The following is a 21762-nucleotide window of genomic DNA, read 5'->3' as shown; positions in this document are numbered from 1 at the left end:
TTAATCTTGCAAAAAGAAATCACACAATTGATTAATCAGTTTCAGCAATGCCGTGTGCAAATTGTTGGAATTAGTCGAACTCGTTCAGAGGGATTGGAATATCTAGCTTGCAAAAGATTGGGCTGCCTTCAGAACGAAGCAGTTCGGGTCGAAATTTGAACGGCTTACACAAAGCTGTTTTTGTGTCATATTCAATTGTATATCTAAATTTGACATCTTCTTTTTTGAACTGGTGGCTGAAATTTGAAATTTAGGAATAGGCTATATGCAAATGGATGACTGAGTCGAAATAGGATGATCTTCTATGAAACCAAGTTTTTCAAAAAAAAGTTTTGACTCGAAACTATTAAACTCAGTGATGAAGATAAATGAATGTGATAAATGAAGAAGAAGATAAATGAAGAAGTGATAAATGAAGAAGTGATAAATGAAGAAGAAGAAACGATAAGCGTAAAACTACACATTCTGAGGAAGATGTCTACCTAAATTGTAACTTACAGTTTATTTTCAGGTATGGGATTGTGTTATAGGTACGTTTGGGGGTAGGGACAACAATAATAAAAATAAAAAAGTCATTTTTTACTTTGAATAAGAGGCGTATATAAATTTGAGAAATTTAGAATTTCAGGGGGGCGGGCCCCGAGAGAGAGAGAGGGAGATGATCACCCTTCTGTGCGTCCCTGCTAACGTCGCCTTTCTTTTTGTTCCATCAGGTTTGGTACGGTCAAAAACCCCTCGAAAAGACAATATGAAATTCAAACACCATTATTTTGGGAAAGCTTCAGTAAGAAAATAAAATCTTCTGGAATAGATTTAGAGAACAAAATATTGCCCCAGGAAAGTGTTGTCAAGCTAAAAAAAACTACGACCGAACTTTAAAAGCTAGATGGTGTTGTAGATTTTATTTCGATGCGAACACTAGCTTCTACTCTTACCAGATCCCCTTATACTTTAAACTGGATGAGAAGAATCATTTAAGAGCTCGAAGAATACTTGATGAATAATATTTCACCACTATTAATAGGGTTCATTCATATTTTCATTAGTTGTAATATTATTTTCTATTGGGGGTTGCTTTATTATTATGTTTTTCTCTTATTAAGCATATAATTATGTAAACTTATTATGTATATATAATTATATACATAATATGATATATATATATAGTATTATGTATATGTACATATAATTATGTACACTTATTATTATATACACTTATTATGTACACTTATTAAGCATGGCATGACCTACACAAGGTTGTTTAATACCTATTCTGTAGGCTTTTGACTTTGTTTTGTTAATGATTTGTTAAGCAAGACCGTTCCTTCGTTCAGATACTTGTCTGTCGTGGATTTAAAACAATTATTAGTTCATCCTTTTTTTACGATTTTTCTTTCTACTTTTCAAATTGTTTGTTTCTGCGTATTATTCTTCATTATTGTTTTCAACTACTATATATTATCATTGTTGTGTTGCCCACTATAATCGTAAAGATATTTAGGCCTACGCTGTGAAGTGCAAAGAAATAAAAACAGCAGAACAATCACACTAGCCTAGATGTGCATAACAATTCATCTAATTGCATAAAAAAACTGTAATCAAGAACATTACGAAAAGCTACCGACCGTTCCGATGTGGCGAGAATCGGGTCAGGCATTGCATATCTACGGCTAATCATTTGGTTTCGAGCCCTGGTTAGGATTCACAACAAAAACTTTCCATACTTGTAATAAAAAAAAAAAAAAAAAAAAAAAAAAAAAAAAAAAAAAAAAAACCTGCGAATTATGCCTTTATCCTCTCCGTAAATAGCCTCCAGAAAGAAAGTAATAACAGTAGGGATCAAAAATGTGTTTTAAAGGCCGGCCAACACAGTATGGTTGCAGCGAGCCTAAGTTCTTATAAGCGTTCCAAGTGCAGCACGTGTAGTTTTCAAATCTGGAGAAATCAGCAAACCTAGATAACGCATAGTAGGCACAAATTTAAAAAATTATCACCTAGCACAAGACTTTGCTTATTTCCCCCTCTAGATTTCCCCCTCTTCTAGATTTTAAAATTTATCCTTTTTGCTGATTTCATTGAAACATGTCCTTCTTTTATTGTTTTTTTTTATTATTGAAAAAACCGATAAGACAGCAAAATTGCCCCTTCCCCCTTCTAGACTTAAAAAAATATATTTACCCCCTTTCCTCCCTACATTTTTATGAATCGACGTCCCTGTTTCAAGTATGGGTCGACCGTGTGTTGTCGAATGTAGTCACCTAATATTATTGTTGCTTATTTTATAATATAGAATGATTGTCAATATCCGAGAAAAAGAGTATTATATATATATATATATATATATATATATATATATATATATATATATATATATATATATATATATATATATATATATATATATATATATATATATATATATATATATATATATATATATATATATATATATATATATATATATATATATATATATATATATATATATATATATATATATATAATATATCTTTGACATCACCCATATAAGCCGAAACCTACATAAGCTGATAACATTCCTCTGATGATCCCTATATGATTGCTTGTAGTCTTATTTTTTATTTTCTTATTTATTAAAATTTTATTTATGAATAATGCATATATTTTCATTACTTAGAATAGTGGTATGCCCTTGTATGGACTGTTGTACTATTTTTTGTATATTTCCTGTACGGTAATTACGCATCCGAATCGTGACTTTATCAGTCCTCAGCTTTTCGGTTGACATTATTTGATTTTTGTCTGTTCTACTTGATGGGTAGTCATGTAAGAGTATGGATCTGGAGCCCTCTCCCTATCTCCTAGGGGTATTCATTTGAGATGATCGCCTTTGGAAAAATTGAATACACAAACGTAACCATCTTCTGAGAAGAAAGTATTTTTTTTTTAGGGCTGGGTCCCCTTCTCCGTGGTTAACAGACATTTTGAATTTCGTAGTGTAATCAAAGCTCTTTGGGGTATGTTTTCGCTGTTTTCGTCAATTATATAATTTTTGTGATACTGGTATAACTTTTCATTTAAATTTAATCTTAATAAGCGTTACCTATTCGGAGCAATATGAGAAATAGATTCTCTTTGTGTATACTTTCTTTTCAAATTTGATTTTCCTAAGTTTCGCTCACTGAATATTTCTGAACTTTTTATTGCTTTTTCTGAATAAGCTCCGGAATCAGCTTGAAAACAATATGTAGCTGATTTTCTATATTTTGAAGTTGCTTTTCTTTAACTTGAAAAATAAATCATTTTGAAAAGAGAAAAAATTGTTTAGAAGATTTCTAAGTGAAAAATACATTCTTTGATTGTCAATTTCAGGAAAGAATTTGAAGTAAAACATCAATAGACTGACAATTTCTATATCTATTCACCTACTGGGGCTTCAAATTATTTGGGAAGGAAAAATAATTATTTTCTTTTCAATTGACAACGCTGGTGTTGCAAAAATAAAATAGAGAAGCTCCAGATAAACCTAAGTTTGACAGTAAAAACACGGAAGTGAAAAAGGAGTAACGTCAGAGCGACCTTTTGTTTCTAATTTTTTTTTTATTCTAATATCAACTTAGGGTAACCATATTTTTGAAAGGGACGTGTTTATTAGACATTAGCAATTAGGACCACAGGGATATACTACTATAGGACCGCAGGGATATACTATTACTGCTACTACTAACAATTCACAAAATGTCCTCTTACAATCTTATAGGACAGTGAAGTCTTAGTGAATAGCTTTCAGGAAGTGTAGAAGGTCTACAGCTCCCCTAAAAAATGTATAAAAAATAACATAGAAAAGCAAGCACTTTTGGTCAAGTACGGTTTAAGAAAAAAAACCTTTTGTGCTGTTGCTCCTTTAGCTCCAGCTGTGCTCTTTTAGACGCTGAGACTGAATAACCAGCTCCTCTTATGCGCTTGTAGCTTTTACTCAGCGGCTTATCGCGTTTATACTCTCAGATCAAGGCCGTATTCAGGGGGGGGGGGTGTTAGGAAGTTTAACCCCCTCCCCCGAAATGTTTTTCCGACTTGTAAAAACATATCAAAAATGAATATAAACAAATTTTTGATGCGTTTTTTGTAAGTCCCCCCCCCCCTCTTCCGAAAAAAATCCTTTTGTACCCAGCTCCTGTTATTGCTCCTTTTTCCTTTTGTGCTGTTGCTCCTTTAGCTCCAGCTGTGCTCTTTTAGACGCTGAGACTGAATAACATATTGAATTACTCCACCTTTGACTTCATGTTACCCTTATAATCTTGTAAAATTCTTAAACTTACATCATTTTGTTATGGTTGAAAAATGAGAGCTCGCAATTCTTGGGTTTTGTCCACATAAACGAAATTCTAACGAAAATCTTCTTGTTGGTTGCCATTTTCTGAACCATGCAATACATAAAAAAGGGAAAAAGGAAAGAAAAAAGATGAGAGTACCGTACTGAAAGTTTTCTGAAGGGATGGAATAACTGAATATCTTTCAAATTACACTTCATTTAAAAAAATAATAATTAAATTCAAGCGACGGATAAGACGTCAAGTGTTTAGGGATTTTGGCATCTACCAGCTCCTTAGATATGCTCTGAACAAAGCTACGAGAAAGAAAATAATGTTAATTGTTAATTTGCTGTTAATAAATGCTAACAGCAAGAAATGCTGTTAGTGCATACTTAACTAAATTAAAGCGCAAAAGAGGGAATGTACAGCCAAATAATTTATCGCTATAATCTTCGCGTTGGATTCGGTTTACTCTGGTTTTCATTTTATGAACTAGGTAATTTGTAAAAGAAGAGACGAAAAACATTAAAATAGCTTTTAATATAGACAGAAATTACCGTACAAATTACCAGAAATTACCATACAAATAGATGCCAAACATGTCAAAGACTAATCAAAGAACCGGTCGGATGAAATACGTAAAAAAGAGAACCCACAGACAAAAAATAGGTTGTTTATCCCCTAATCATGAGAAATAGTCATTTGGCTTTGGGCATCCGTTTTATAACTATACACTATTGATTTTAGAGCTGAGGATTAGTGATTGGCTTGGATTTACCAAAATACACAGGAAAAAATTAAAGACAAAAAACTATCAAACGGTTCGTAATAACGCACTGTAAGTAAGGAGCCATGCGGATCAATAGCGACCGAAACTCTAAAAAACAGTACAATAAATACAATAGAAATAATAGAAACTAGTGTCTAGAAACTAATCTAAAGTACAATGGAAACTCTAGAGTCTTGATAACAATAGATACATCAAAAGAATCGAGTTTTTATGCTTTTTAAAAATAAGTAAAACGCATCAAATTTAATGGTACCCATCTAAAGTTACTATCCTTAGATAATTTTCATGATTTCTGAAAAAGGGAGGACATACACTCAAAAGCTCAAGGGACCTTAATGAAAATCACACCATCAGATTCAGAATGCGAGAGAACCCTGCTGTACAGGATTCAAGCTCCTATGTGCAAAAATGTGGAATGTTGCCTTTTTGTCAGAATGCGTTTTTTGGCAGACGAACGCGTGTTTATTTATTTATTTTTTATTTTCATGTTCCCCAGGGGTGATCATATCGAACCAGTGATCGCAGAAGATCGGGAGGGGCTCATTTGATAGGAAATCAAAAGTTACTAGTGCCCTTTTTAAGTGACCAAAAATAATGGAGGGGATCTAGCTCCCCTCCCACGCTCCTTTTCTCCAAAGTCCCCCGATCAAAATTTTAAGATAGCCAATTTTTCAGCACAATCGAAAAACCTAATAACTATGTCTTTGAATGACACACACACACAGTCCCCGGGGGAAGGGCTGCAAGCTATGAACTTTGCCCATTGTTTACATATAGTATTGGTTATTGGGAAGCATACAGGCGTTTTCAGGTGGGATTTTTATGATGGAGGGGGGATTGTGTGGGAGAATTTTCCCATGGAGTAAAATTTCATGGGGGAAGGAAATTTTCCATGGGGGGGGGGGGAGCCAGATTTCCCAGCATCATTAAAAAGACGATCAGAAATTAAATAAAAAAAAAAGTTTTTTAACTGATAGTTTTAACTGATAAGTTTTTTAACTGATTTTTTAACATTAAAACTTAAAACTAACAGAAATTATTACGTACATGAGGGGGGTTGCCCCCTCGTCAATACCTCGTTCTTTACGCGAAAGTTCAAATTTTGTCCCAATCCTTTAAGAATGTCTCCTGAATCACAATGGTCGTGTTTTTAACTATTCTATTTTAGTTTTCCTTCACCTTTTAATATCTTTTTTTTACTGCTTTCTGTTGAAGACAAGTTCAGGTTGTAATAAAAAAATTGTATCCAATTGTATCGTAAATTTACCACATTAAATCTGGTAATCCCCTCCCTTCCCCTTAAATACGGCCTTGGCCTTGATATTCAGTAATATGTCTTCCCATTGTATTGTACTTTCCGGAGATGAATTTATAAAGCCGAATCTAAACTTGTTCTTTACGAAGAGCAAGAGGCTCTAGGAGTCTATACTTCTATTTGCATTTCTATAATCGGTTCTTTTCAACAACAGATTTATATTCCTCCAGCTAGGAGTTTCTTTTTTTCTTTTTAAAGAGATTTGCATACAAAGAAACTGCATATGATACAATCCATCGCCTTAAGGGTGGCTTATTCCGTTATATTGGGAAAGTGAGTGGGGACCGTGGCTATTAGAGCATAATCTGAATTAAAGAGCTAAATTGTGACTTTTGTTTATCAGATGGATTATCTTGTATTTTAATATTATAAAAGTAAAAATACTCCAAAAACACTAGAAAAAATAGATTGCCATTCTTAGTAGTTTTTCGATTTTTTTCTCAAGGACATAATCAAAAGGAAAGAAATAAAAGGAATTGAATTTTGACGCTTATTCAAAATATGTAAAATTTGTCAAATTTAATGGTACCCATCTAAAGTTACGAGCCTGAGAAAATTTGCCTAATTTCTGAAAAAGTGCGGAAACACCCTCAAAACCTCAAGTGACCTTAATGAAAATCACACCATCAGATTCAGCAAACGAGAGAACCCTACTCTATAGGTTTCAAGCTCCTATGTACAAAAATGTGGAACGTTGCCTTTTTGTCTGAATGCGTAATTAGTATAATTAGTGAAGTACTGCTATCGCACTTAGAATAAAATCGATTATTTTACTCAGACAAAATTTAAAATAATTATAATAAGTAGTCGCCATTGAAATACGTAGAATAATAATGATAATTAATAATTTTATTTCAATCCATCATCCAAATACAATGTAAATGCTTGAAGGAGTTATAAAAACAAAGGAAAAAATAACGAAAAAATCCCACAACGCTACAAAACAAAATTAAACTGCGATAACTGTAAAAGAGAGAAAAACAAACGAAATCGAAATCACGATTTTAATGCACGAGACTAGCCAATGGAAAGTCGTGGATTGTTCTATTTCGACTTTTGAAACGGGTATACAACTCATCCATTTTCTTACTTATCTAAAAAATATAGGACCTCTGCGAAACACTAGAACTACACTAGAAGGTGTATTGATAAGGTGTATTGATGCTAGACTGCTGCAATTATAACACTCAAATTACTTTCAAATGAATAACACTGAGAATAAAAATACACATAAAAAAATTAAAGAAAAAAGGCAAGACTGGTTGAAAAAGACAAGGAAAAAAATATCATAAAACCCAACAATAATAGGAACAATAAAACACACATTTAACGGAATAAAAGTAAACTAGATAACCAATTGTCTTTAAAAACTTAACAAGTTTCTTGGTAGATTCTGTATCGATTAATATAAATTCTGTACGGAGCAGAATTCTGGAAAATTGTGTAAAAAAAAAAGGTAGCAAGAAGGCTCTCTCGAGTGACATTTTGTAATTCTAGTACAATTTTTAAGTCATATAAAAAGTAAAGTATTATTATTAGTTATTTTTCACCTACTGTATACAATAATATAATATATGAGTAGCACAAAAAAAAACAACAAAACAACAATAAACGAAAAACAACAAAGAGAGAGAAAAAAGAGAATAATTCACAACTTCAGAAAACTGATAGACGGTGATGTTAAAAATTTACAAGCTAATGTGAAGTTCCTAAAAGCTCTTTCTTTTTTCAGCTGTCCCAGTCACTTCTGCCAGCAATAGTTGAGCTCGCTGAAGACAGCAAATGGCGAGTTCGGCTTGCCATTATTGAATACATGCCGCTGCTAGCTGGTCAGCTTGGTGTCGAAATTTTTAATGAAAAACTCAACGCTATCTGCATGTCTTGGCTAATAGATCATGTTTATGCGATCCGTGAAGCTGCGACTGTCAACTTGAAACGGCTGGTAGAAAAATTTGGACCCGAATGGGCTCAGAATACCGTCATTCCGAGAGTGTTGGCCATGTCCAGGGATCCAAACTATCTACATCGTCTCACTTGCCTGTTTTGTATTTGTGTAAGTGTTTTTCGCCCTTTTTTTCAAGTTAAATGGTTTTAATGTTGTGGCACCTTTGTAAAGAAATATTCCTTTTTTCACATTGTACCAAGTGATTCATACCCTAACGAAAGTCTACAAGTATGCCTAGCATTGTCATCCCCTGGCAGGTGAAAAGACGAGTGAATAAGAAAAAATCAATGGTTAGCCAGAAAAAAGCTGTAACTAAAAATTAAATAAGGTAAAAGGTAAAATAGCATGAGATCTGCAGGATTTCGGAAAACAAGAATCTGAACAAAGGTTATTCGTATTACAGAAGGCATTTTGGACAGTACCAATTCTTTACGTCTGACAGGAAGTAAAAACATAGCTCGTTAACTAATTAATTAACATTTCTAATTCGTTAATGAGTTAATTTAACCATGGAACCATTAAGAGAAAACAATTTCCAATAATTCTATATTGGGCATGTTCATTGCATAAGATGCAAGTGTGTACCGTCAATTAAGCAGTAAGGAACATTTTATGTTCCTTTAGATGTTCCATAATATCCAGAAGTAGGGCATGAGATTATCGACAAATATTGTGAAGAAGAACAGTAAGTTTTGGAAAAAAAGAAAACACTACAAAAGTGTCTACAAACTACTAATTGACTGGGGATGAGGGGGGGGGGGAGTAAATTGATGTGAATGCTAAGGCTGTTGCTTAGTATTTATATTCGAGCACGTATTTGGAACTATGTTTGGGAAGGGGTTTAGGCAACAATAGCAGGAATTATGGAGAATATATGGGAAAATCGTAAAAAATTGATACTCAGAGGGCAAAGGAGCACTGGCTCACAGTTTATACAATTTTTTTAAGTTGAAAATAATTTCATTGTTTCTGATACCCTTGTAAAGATATTATTCCTTTTTTACCATTTATAAATGAAATTAATAATAAATATGCAAAACCTAGCTAAGTATTAATTTGTAAATACTGGGAAAGACGATGTTAAGTTTTGGAAGAAAGAAAACACTATAAAAGTATTTAAAGATGTCTTTTCTATTAATACGTGTGACTTGGGTTAAACTTGATGTCGTTTCCAGAGGGGGAGGGAGTAAACTGGTTTGCGTACTATGCCTGATCTTTCATATTTGTATTCTAACCCATGTTCGAGGCTTTGCTGGGGGAGGCACCCGCAGAATAAATGGAAAATACACGGGAAATCGTCATAAGCTGGCATTTGTAGAGCAAGGGGGCACATGCTCAAAGTTAAAACGGTTTTCTTCAAGTTAGAAGCTATTTAAGGAATTGATACAATTTCATTGATACAAATTAATTCAAAGTTTGTTTGACTTGTAACATTTGTTTTGGGACACCCCGTAATGAGCCACACTGAGCCTTTTCAGTTGAGCTACAAAAATACATCAAATTTGATGTTTTTCCACTTTATAAGTAATTTATGGGGTGGTTTTTCTTTCCTTTTTTCATCCTTTTTCTTTCAAATTGAAACTTGAACTCTTTGTGTCGTCGCTCTGTGGCATGGAGTATCAATTACGTTGATTTAGCGCTGGAGGCTATATTTGCACCCTCCCTAAATGGGTTTGCCTTTCATATCCTTTTCTACGATGTTTTAAAAATTGTTATGTTTTATCAAACGCTTTAAAAAACGAAAAAGCTCCGAACTTTATTTACTTTGATTGTGGTACTTATATGCTGTAACTAGAAATTGTTATTTTGCATTACAAAAATAGAAGAATAAGACTTTCAGTTTGATTTTAATTATTGGCTCTTATTTTAACTAAGCGTTTAAGCTATATCATCTTTTATGTTTCACCATTCTATAAGTTATTTAAAGGGTCATTTTTCTTGCTTTATCCCAATTTGAAACTTGAACTTGGTTCTCGTTCCTTTGTGACAAAGTATGAAATAGGTTGATTTAGTGTTAAGCACCGTTGTTTGCAGCTTATTATTTCTTTGGGTACTTGTCTATTATATAAAACACACGAGAGAACTGAAGTTTGGTGAAAACAAAATTATGATGAAAATAGAATACTTTATTAGCAAAATTGTGAAGGTGATTTGTGAATTAATAAATGGGAGCTTTTGTGTCGGCTGGCCATCTCAAAGACAAAGAAAAGTTCAATTATTAGCGCGATTCTTGACCTAGTTCATTTTAGTTCATTATTTACGCGATTCTTAACCTAGTTCATTTTAGTTCATTATTAACGCGATTCTTGACCTAGTTCATTTTAGATCATTATTAACGTGATTCTTGACCTAGTTCATTTTAGTTCATTATTAACATGATTCTTGACCTAGTTCATTTTAGTTCATTATTAACGCGATTCTTGACCTAGTTCATTTTAGTTCATTATTAACGCGATTCTTTACCTAGTTCATTTTAGTTCATTATTAACGCGATTCTTGACCTAGTTCATTTTAGTTCATTATTAACGCGATTCTTGACCTAGTTCATTTTAGTTCATTATTAACGCGATTCTTGACCTAGTTCATTTTAGTTCATTATTAACAAGATTCTTGACCTAGTTCATTTTAGTTCATTATTAACGCGATTCTTGACCTAGTTCATTTTAGTTCATTATTAACGCGATTCTTGACCTAGTTCATTTTAGTTCATTATTAACGCGATTCTTGACCTAGTTCATTTTAGTTCATTATTAACGCGATTCTTGACCTAGTTCATTTTAGTTCATTATTAACGTGATTCTTGACCTAGTTCATTTTAGTTCATTATTAACGCGATTCTTGACCTAGTTCATTTTAGTTCATTATTAACGCGATTCTTGACCTAGTTCATTTTAGTTCATTATTAACGCGATTCTTGACCTAGTTCATTTTAGTTCATTATTTACACGATTCTTAACCTAGTTCATTTTAGTTCATTATTAACGCGATTCTTGACCTAGTTCATTTTAGATCATTATTAACGTGATTCTTGACCTAGTTCATTTTAGTTCATTATTAACGTGATTCTTGACCTAGTTCATTTTAGTTCATTATTAACTCGATTCTCGACCTAGTTCATTTTAGTTCATTATTAACGTGATTCTTGACCTAGTTCATTTTAGTTCATTATTAACGCGATTCTTGACCTAGTTCATTTTAGTTCATTATTAACGTGATTCTTTACCTAGTTTATTGTAGTTCTTTTATTAACGAGATTCTCGAGGACACTGGTTAGTTTGCTTTAACTAGTGATAAAATATTGTGTCACACCATGGATGTTCAAGAACCATTTCAGATTGTTGGAAGGGCTATAATACAACTGAGCTGGAACAAGTAGGTTTCACTCATTTGAAAGTGAACCACAAAAATAATTTTGTCGACCCAGAAACCGGTGCCTCTACCCAAAAAGTTGAGAGAATGTGGAGTTCCGCAAAGTGGAAGAACAAAAAGCATCGAGGTATATCCCACCACCATTTACATTCATGCTTAGTAGAGTACATGTGGCAGGTGGCAGTAAAGGCAGAAGGCCGAGTTCATTTTAATGTGATTCTTGAGGACATTTCTGCTTTCTGTGAGCAAATTTCCAACTCGTAGTTTTCATAATTTGTTAATAAACTATTCTATTTTCACACATTTTTTTTTCATTAGGTTAAATAGGTTTGTTTAGGTTATGTATTTAATATTTGTTTTGCTTAACCACCCCCCCCCCACCCCCCGAATGTGCAAATATATAACCAAAATTTGCTTCTAAACTATTATATTTTCATAATAATTTCGTTTTATTTAATTAGCATTCACTAAACTTCACTTCTCGAGTATGTTTTATAAAATAGATAAGTACCGCTTTGTATAACAGTAAATTAGTTTGCTGTTCAAAACATTTCTTCAATGTTTTAGCGATTGTTTAGTCTTCAAAGTGCTTGAAAAACAGACAAGCAAACTGATTTTTATTTGCTTTAGATGTGACGCTTATACACCATAAGGAGGCATTTTTGTCATGTACTAGAATAAAATTTACTTCGGTTGGATTTTATTTATGGGATCTGTTTTTAGCCAAGTATCTAAATTATATCATTTTTCAGGTTGCACGACTTTGTATGTAATTTACAGGGGCATTTTTCTTTTCTATTTTCTTCTTTTCACTCTTAATTTGAGACTTTGACTCTGTGTGTCGTCGCTGCGTAACATAAATATCAGTTAGGCTGATTTACTGCACAGTGCGGTTCTTTTACATCTTTTCTAAATTACCTTGCCGTTCATAACCTTTCCTCCGACGTTTCAGGGATCATTTAGTCTTATCAAAGGGTTTGAAAAACAAACAAGAAAAATTAATTTAATAATCTCAGATCTGATGCTTATGTAGCTCAAGGTGGCAGTGTTGTCATGTGTTGAAGAAATAGTTTAAAATCAACTTTGGTTTAATTATATTTATTGGTTCTGTTTTAGATGAGCTACTAAAATATTTCATATTTTATGTTTCACAACTTTGTTAGTTATTTACAGGGTCACTTTTCTTTCCCGTTTTCTTGCCGTCCCTCTTAATTTGAGACTTGAACTCTGTTGTCGTTGCTTTGTGATATTAAATATCGATTAGGTTGATTTAGTGTACAATGTCATTCTTTGCGACTTCCCTAAACTTCCCTGTTCCCTGTTCGACTTCCCTGTTCGCCGTTCACAATCTTTTCTTAGACATTTTCGGAATTATTTAGTTTTATAAAAAGCTTGAAAAAACGAAAACGATCTGAAGTTTATCTATATTATGTGTGTATACCGTAAGGAGGGATTGTCGTCATATATTAATGAAATAGAAAAAAAAATCCACTTTGGTTTAATTTTATTTATCGGTTCCGTTTGTAGCTAAGTTACTGAAATATGTCTTTTTTTTATATGTCACAACTCTGTAAGTATTTACGGGGTCACTTTTCTTTCCCGTTTTCTTGCCGTCACTCTTAATTTGAGACTTGAACTCTGTTGTCGTCGCTTTTTGATATTACATACCAATTAGGTTGATTTAGTATACAACGTCATTCTTTGCAGCTTTCCTAAATTAGTTTGCCGTTCATAGTCTTTCCTTTGACGTTTTCGGAATTATTTAATTTTATCAAAGGCTTAAAAAAGGAAAAACGATCTTACCATAAGGAAGGACTCTCGTTATTTAGTGAAGAAATAGCGAAAAAATCCACTTTGGTTTAATTTTATTTATTGGTTCCGTTTTTAGCTAAGCTACTAAAATTGTCTTCTTTTATGTGTCACAACTCTGCAAGTTATTTACAGAGTCATTTTCTTTCTGTTTCTTCCTTTGTTTCTCAATTTGAAATTTGAACTTTGTGTGTTGTCGCTTTGTAACATAAAGTATCAATTAGGTTGATTTAGTGTACAGCCTCTTTACTCGCAGCTTTTCTAAATAAGTTTTCCGTTCATAATCTTTTTTAAGAAGCTTGGTGTTTTAGAAAAGGTTTTAGATAAGAAGAAGAAAATTGAAGCTTCTTTGCCGTAATTACGATGCTTATATTTGGCATTATTGTCAAGCACTAAAAAATTAATGTTCAATTTGTCAATGGATGTTCAGTCTCACTAAGTTGATTGAGATACATGGATTGATAGAAGGATTACCGAAAATAAAGCCTTAACTCCAAAGTTAGTTGCTATTGAATAGTAAGACAAGCCAGAGTATGAGCCTTTTCTCTCTTATTGATAATCTTGACATATACAGAAGGAACGGCTTCAACATCATTTCAGTGCATCCGAAATTGAGATATGTTCCTAAAGGTATCCATGGTTATTGTACGTTATATTGCTTTTATTGACAAAATAACTAATTACAAAAAAATGTTATATCGGTTGTTAGAAGTATCGGGTATTAAAAGTTATATCGGGTATTAAGGCGAAAATTTTGGGCAATATTGTTACTGTATTGAAATAAATCGAAACACACTACGCCCATATAGGTTGTCAAGAGGATGTATCAGCAATGCTTCAGGACCAGTTGATGATATTAAGTCAAAAATTTCATCGTGTGTTGAAGCGGATGTTGAAAAAAGGTACTATTTGCATACTGCTACTAATGCTACTACTGCTACTACAACTATTTCTACGCATAATTACTGAACCTTTCAACAATGCTGAAAAAATTGAAGTCTCAAAACTTAGTTAGGATATTTGTTATGGGAAATGATGGGCGTGGGGGGAGGGAGAGGTTTCTCTCAGATCACTTTGGCTCTTAAAAAGGGCACTATAACTTCCAATTTAAAATAAAATGAGACCCAACTAAACTTAATACGACCACCCGTTCCATAAAAACCGTATTTGCCCCCAGGGCATGACTTAAAGCCCATTCCCCCTTGCCACAAGGCTCTGGGGGGTTGTGCTAACCCTGGAAGCATCGTTATATGTTCTTTGAACTATTTTAAACAAAATTGTCATCGCACAATTTCAATCAGATACATTTGGTGAAAAGAGGAGTAGCTTTGGTGCTACTTGACCCCCATGACTATTAACTCTTAAAAGGGAACTAGAACTTCCAATTTCAACCAAATGAGCCACCTCTAAACATTATATAACCTTCTCTTTCATAAGAACCTTAAATGCCCCAGGGGCATAACTTACAACCCTCGCCCTCAGGCTCTGGTGGTTTGTATCAACCTCAAAAGCCTTGTTACATGATATCTGGACTATTTTAATAAAATGACTGTCAAAATATCTATTGGATACATATCAGGAAAACACGAAGTTTTTGTGTCTGTGTGTGTGTGGGGGGGGGGGAGGGAGGGGAGTAGCTGCACTCTGATAAGTTTGACTCTTGAAAAGGAACCCTAGAACTTATGATTAAGAATTCAATGAGTCCCCTCCAAAGCATATAGGACCATCCTTTTTATAAGAGACTTATATGCCCCAAGGGCATAACTTACAACCCTTTCCCTGAGAACTCTAGGGCGGGGGGTCGTATTCCTCACAGACATAATTTCCGAAACCTTCAACAACGATGAATAGAATTATCATCTCAATGTTTTGATTGGAGGTGTTAACGCAAATGCTAAGCGTGGAGGGTGGGGGGTTGTTTGGTCTCAAATCACTTTGACTCTTAAAAAGGGCACTATAACTTCTAATTTTAAATAATTTATGCCCTATCTGATGTTTATACGACCACCCATTCCATAAAAACCTTATATGACCTCATAAAACAACTTACAACCCTATCTCCAGGGCATTGGGGGGTTGTGTCGTCCCTAGATACATTATTATATGTATTTTGGGCTATTTTGAAAAAAAATTATATCATAATTTCAATCAGATGCCTTTGTTGAAATGGTGAATGTTTGGTAAGCTGCCCTCCGATCACTTTCGACTATTAAAAAGGGCACTAGCCGCTTCAATTCCAATCGAATGAGCCCTATCTGAAGTTTATACGACAGTGCTTTCTATAAAAACCTTATATGCCCCTAGGGCATAACTTACAAGCCTTACGCTGAGGGATGGGGGGGGGGGTGTCATCCTCAAATACAGAGTTTTCAGACCTTTCAACTACTTTGAAGAAAACGGCTATATCAAAATTAAATAAGTAATTAATTTTTTTCAGCTAATTCTCAAAAATGGTATAGTATGGCAACAAAAGCAGAGACGAAGAGAACCTGGCAAATTTTCAGGATTGACTGCAAAAAGAAAGACTAAATCTAGTAAAAGCAGAAATTGTATATATCTTTTCGTAACCACAATGCTATATTTAGCTTGGGGGTTCAATCTCTGCTATTAATTAATTACCCCCTCAACTCCTCTGCTTATGCTAGTATCTAACTTGTGCTTCATGGAGAGTACTTGAATAGAACGATTTTGATTTAAAAAATATTGTCTAAAATATTTTAATTCTAGCCGTTCTAAAATTAAAAATGGAGATATTGTAAGATTTTATTGCTATAGTGCCTTTGGTGAATCCATCAGAAAAAAAGATAGGAAAGGGATCTTTTCTACTCCCTCTACTTAGAAGTCTCAATATGTTTCCTTTCATTCACGGTTGATGTAGAAGTCCAGATATTTTTCTTTCATTATTCATTTACACAGTTGCTTGACCTGTAGGAAGGTGGTTGGAAAACCCTTTCTCTTGAAAACCTAAAAGATTGCATGAAACAAATCTTGTACGGATGAAGCTGATTGACTTTGGAGGTGTTGCAATCAGCAGAAACCGTATGCCTGGTATCTCTTTACTAAATAGCCCGTAAGAGTGAAACAGAAAAACCCTGATTGGTCTACTTCTTCTAATACAAAAAATTAGTTGGAGCAACAAGCCATCTGAGGCCGAAACTACTGAGCTTGCTCCTCTTCCACCCTAATCTGTTCAAAGCGTCATTCTTTACTCCCTCCCATGGGAGATGACCCTTTTATTTCCCGGGAATCGTCCAATACGAATCAGAAACTAAACGCCAAATAAAAAAAAACTTATCATTTTCAGGTTTAGAAATGATCACATTTACTTAAAAAATCTTTATCTAAGAGCGAAGAATTTTGGTATCGACCCTATTTAAAAAGTACCTTAAACAACCTGACTTTGAAGGCTATTCAATATTTGCATTTATTTTTGGGTATATTTAAAGAACTATTGAAATTACTGGGTGTATTGAAACTACATAGCAACATTGTAACATAATGAACAGGAATTAGTTTGTATACAAGTTTCTGGATGCCTGACTAAGGTTCTTATGTTCCTGGAAATTTTCTTTACGGACAAAGTTATTTCCTCTTTTTCTCCTTAAAAAGATATCGTTGAATGGGACGTCTTTGTTTACGAATTTTAAAGAATTGAAGGGCAAAGAAATATTTTTTTCATGCCTTTAAAAGTAAATATTCTATAATCGCGTTAGCAAAACTTTCCGGTGTCATCAGGGAATCACTTTTGGTAATTTTTGTTTCTCTTAAGGGTTCTTGTAGAGATGGAACATACAAATTTTCAGTTTAGCTAGAGAGATAGGATGGCGTTTATAAATGGAACATCTTCCTTGAAGCTCACTTAAATGGAAATCTAAGTAGACATGGTTGAAAGCTTACCCTAAATTGTTGCATGAAATTTATTTTTATTTTCTGTTAAATTTTGATTTTTTTTTTCTTTCTAATCTTAGATACTTTTAATCATAGGGTCAAAACGGAGACGACGTAAGCTACTAGTAAACGTCCACGGGTTTCAATTGTATAGGGAAATTTCGATCCCTATTAGGATGCTCCAGGAGTATTTCGATTGTTACATACTAGTGTTACTGCTAGGTTAATGCCAGTGATCATGAACACGTTTTCTATTAAGCCAGCTTTGAATCTTCCAAGAGGAAGTCTCCTCCCGCTTCTTCACTAGTTTTCTAGTGAAGAAAGTCTCATTAGTTTCACAAAGTCTTCACTAGTGTAGACTTTGTGTAATGCAGTTTTGCTTGTCTTTAGTATAATCTGACTTAAATGTATAGCTTTGTTAAAAAAAATCTTTTCAATTCTTAAAGTTGTGATTTTCCCTCCTGCTTTTTAAGAAAAATCTTAATTAAGGAAAAACTTAGCGAACGTTATCATATGAAATAATGTTTCAAATGATATTAAACTTATTCTTTTTACTTGGAACTTACAACGTCTATTCAATTTTATTTGTCAAACCTAAACTGTTTAATTCGCAATCTTTTTTTTCGAGACCGTCGTGGCAGATCTCTATTTTGGGGCATACCGTAATTTTGTCTTTTCAGTTGTAAATAACATTAACCGGTGAGATGGGTTTAAAAAGCTTTAAATTTAATGTTGTTTCCCCACTACATCGTAGAACTTTCTCGCTAGGTGAGGTTAAGAGTTCATACTGTGTTTTGCAATATCACCCAGCAAATTTCGCAGTAGGTTGCATCAAGACATGGCTAATTGTAGAAAGAGAAAAGCCAAGACAGATAGTCCAAGTAATTGATAGGCAAATGTTTAAAGGGCTGCGGCACGGGTAAATGGCGGGAGTAAGTATGACCCTTATTGGAAACATACTTGTTTGTTAGTTTTTGGAAAGGCACGCCTGCCTAGAGTCTCAGTCATGTTGACCAAGATTTTAAAATTGAGGTAGGACCGTTAGATTTCCTGGAATGAGAGGCAAACAAGGCACGCCTGCCTATGGTCTTAAGAAGGTTGACCAAGAATTTAGAATTGACATAGGACCATTAATTTACTTGACCAGGTAGACTTATATGTTACATTTTACTCAGACGTCTACAGTCCCTTTGAGCTCAAGGTGAAGGGGTTTGATAGTTTTCTAAGCGGTAGATCTATTCAAATCGTTTTAAATGATGTTTTTCCTCTCGTTTTCAATTGAAGTTTCGTGTATCTTCTGGATCTTTTTTGAGACCACTTCTGTACCTCGTGTATGTTGATTCTGCTCATTTTTACTTACCTGAGTGTTCTATGACTATTGCGGATAGTACAATTTTCTGTGTCTAGTCGATCCATTGATCATTTGTTGCTGAAAGTAAATAGAGTTATTTTATAATGTTATTTTATATTATTAGTTATTCTGTATTAAGTTATTTAAAGTTATTTTAACTAAAATTATGATTCTTAAAAGAGCTGGTAATCCTCCGAGTGTTGTGGAGAGACATTTTATAATGGTAGCCTTTTGTCACATATGTATGACGTCCGTTTTTTGGACTTCAAACTTGATTGTAATATGTCTGGGAAGGGCTATAGTGATCTTGTTGCAGTTAATTTTACTAGAGGTCTTGAGATTTTGCGTCCATTAAAACGCATTTCACCATTATGAGTTTTTTTTTTCTTTTTTTTTTATAATTATTTTTTTTTTTCATTGTGTCATGCTATTTTTGCACCTCATGTTTCTTATGGTTTTGTCTCTGGTCAAGTAATGTTGATTTAAATTTAAAAGAGTGCGGATTTTAAAAAATACAGCAGTGTCTTCTTGGTGATTATGTACAGAAGGATACTGTGTCGTGTTTTAAGGAATTAGAAGCACTTTGGTCAGATTTGTGATTACCAAGCTGCCTGTTGAGAAGGACAGACTACCAGAATTAGTGACAACCAAGCCTATCTATGTAAGAAAGATGTATATCTGGAAGTTTTTTTTGATCTGTTTCGCATAAATCGCTTACTCCATAGGTATGCGATTAGCGGGGCGGATAATTTTATTCTTGAGTATCAAGATACCACATGTACAGTCTTTTTGCGTTATTAAATAAAAAAATCTTTCCGAAAAATAAGTTTTTCAAAACAAAGTAAAGGCCATTTTAAACTCAAGATCTGCATATACATATACATGTTACAATTGAAGTTCAAATCGATGAGAAATTACTATTAAAGAATAAATGAATCCCAAAACGAGCAGAAAGCAAATAAACAATCATAGCAAAAACATAAAACAAGTGTTAATATAAATTAAAAAATACACCGTAAAGTGAGTAATGCCTAGACTTAATTTGAAAGTCAAGCTTAAAAAGAAAAAAAATATTTTCCTATTGAAGTATAAATGAAACTTAAACGAACAGAACTCAAACAACCAATCAATGCAAGAAGACATGCAATAGCTATTACAGTAAAGCGATAACCAAATATTTAAATGAGTTAAACTTAAATTGAATATTCACATAAAGACTGAAACGAACAAAAACCATCACAAACAAGAGTTTGGGTACGACCTCCCTCTCCCACTGTAAAAGTCCAAAACCCACTTCGTCATTGGTGCTTCACTGAAAACTATATGCGTCTTGAACAGTCTTAGAAAGTATAAACAACGTCAAATTGAATATTTGATGTATAATGATATTAATTTTTGAAAGATCCATCAGTTCAAGAATTTATTTCACTGCAAATGTATTTTTATTTTCAATGCTGTAAGAACTGGAAAAGAAAATATTTGTAATATAAACCGTTTTCAGTTAAGCGCCAATGACGCAGTAGGCTTTTGGTTTGTATTTACAGTTAGGAAAGAAGGCATTATCCAAACACTTATTTGTAGGTAAACTATATTCGTCTTTAACAACTTTTAAAAAAGCTAATAAACTAAACTGAATATTTGATGTATAATGATATTAATTGCTGAAAGCTCATCAGTTCAAAATGTTACTATAATTTTAATGTTTATTTTCAATATGAAGTACAAAAGAAAATATTTGTTATAAAATTAGTTTACAGTAAAGCGCCAATGACGCAGTAGGTTTTAGACTTTTACAGTGAGAGAAGGAGGTCATACCCAAACTCTTGTTTGTGGTGATTTTTGTTCATTTCAAGCTTGATTTGCATATTCAATTTAAGTTTCAATCGTTTTAAGTTTCACTGGTGGGTTGTGGCGGAATTTTTGTTATATGATCTGTGAACTATTTAAAAAAAAATAGCTTTCTTAAAATTTTTATTGGATGCATTTGGGAAAAAAGGGATTGGGGAGGGGAAGGGGAGCTGGTTACCCTCCAATATCTTTTGACGCTTAAAAAGTGAACTAGAACTTTCACTTTCAAAACAAATGAGCCCTCTCTGAAGTTTACACGAGTATCCCTTCCATAAGAACCATATATGCCCCCAGGGCATAACTTATAACCCTTGCCCCTGAAGACTGTGGGGGGAGTGTCCTGCTCAAACATATAATTTCCAGAACTTTCAACTACGTTGAACAAAATGCCTATATCAAAATTTCGATTGGATTTGTTTGGGGAATGGTGGGCATGGAAGGGGTGTCAGTAGCCTTATAATCACTTTCGACTATTAAAAAGGGAACTAGCCATTTAAATTTCCAATCAAATAAGCCCTTTCTGAAGTTTCTACGACAATATTGTCTATGCAAAACCTCATATGCCCCCAGGGCATAACTTACAACCCTTGCCCTGAGGTCTGTGGGGGAGTTGTTATCCTCAAAGACCTAATTTCCAGAACTTAAAATTACGTTTAATAAAATGGCTATCTTAAAATTTTTATTGGATCTGTTTGGGGAAAAGGTGGGCGTGAGAGGGGGGTTAGTTGACCTCCAATTACTTTTGACTATTAAAAAGGGCACTAGCCCTTTGAATTTCCAATTGAATGAGCCTTTTTTGAAGTTTCTACGACAACGCCTACTATAAAAACCTTATATACCCCCAGGTCATAACTTAAAACCCTTGCCCTGAGGGTTGTGGGGGAGTGTCCTCCTCAAAAAAATATTTTCTATCTGGAAATCAACTACGCTGAACAAAATGGCTATCTCAAAACTTTGATTGAATGTTTTTTTGGGGGAATAATGGGCATGGGGGGCTAGTTGCCCTCCCATCACTTTTGACTATTCAAAAGGGCACTAGCCCTTTGAATTTCCAATCAAATGAGCCTTTTTTGAAGTTTCTACGATAACGCCTTCTGTAAAAACCTTATATGCCCCCAGGGCATAACTTCAAACCCTTGCCTTGACGGTTGTGGG

General features: G+C 33.8%; 1 protein-coding gene across 1 annotated transcript in view; it reads left to right on the top strand.

Moving 5' to 3' along the window:
* Pp2A-29B (Protein phosphatase PP2A regulatory subunit A) overlaps positions 1-21762 on the top strand; it is a 160830-nt gene that overhangs the window by 97414 nt on the left and 41654 nt on the right. Inside the window, exon 8 of the mRNA XM_089093234.1 lies at positions 8130-8450. Within this exon, the coding sequence (XP_088949360.1) occupies positions 8130-8450 (321 nt within the window). The remainder of the gene's footprint in view (positions 1-8129; positions 8451-21762) is intronic.

Source organism: Artemia sp. Qi Xiang Cuo, chromosome 8 (genome assembly GCF_049724085.1).
Source record: "Artemia sp. Qi Xiang Cuo chromosome 8, ASM4972408v1, whole genome shotgun sequence".
Taxonomy (NCBI): domain Eukaryota; kingdom Metazoa; phylum Arthropoda; class Branchiopoda; order Anostraca; family Artemiidae; genus Artemia; species Artemia sp. Qi Xiang Cuo.
Note: the sequence above shows the minus strand (reverse complement) of the source record. Positions and strands in the feature narration are given on the sequence as shown.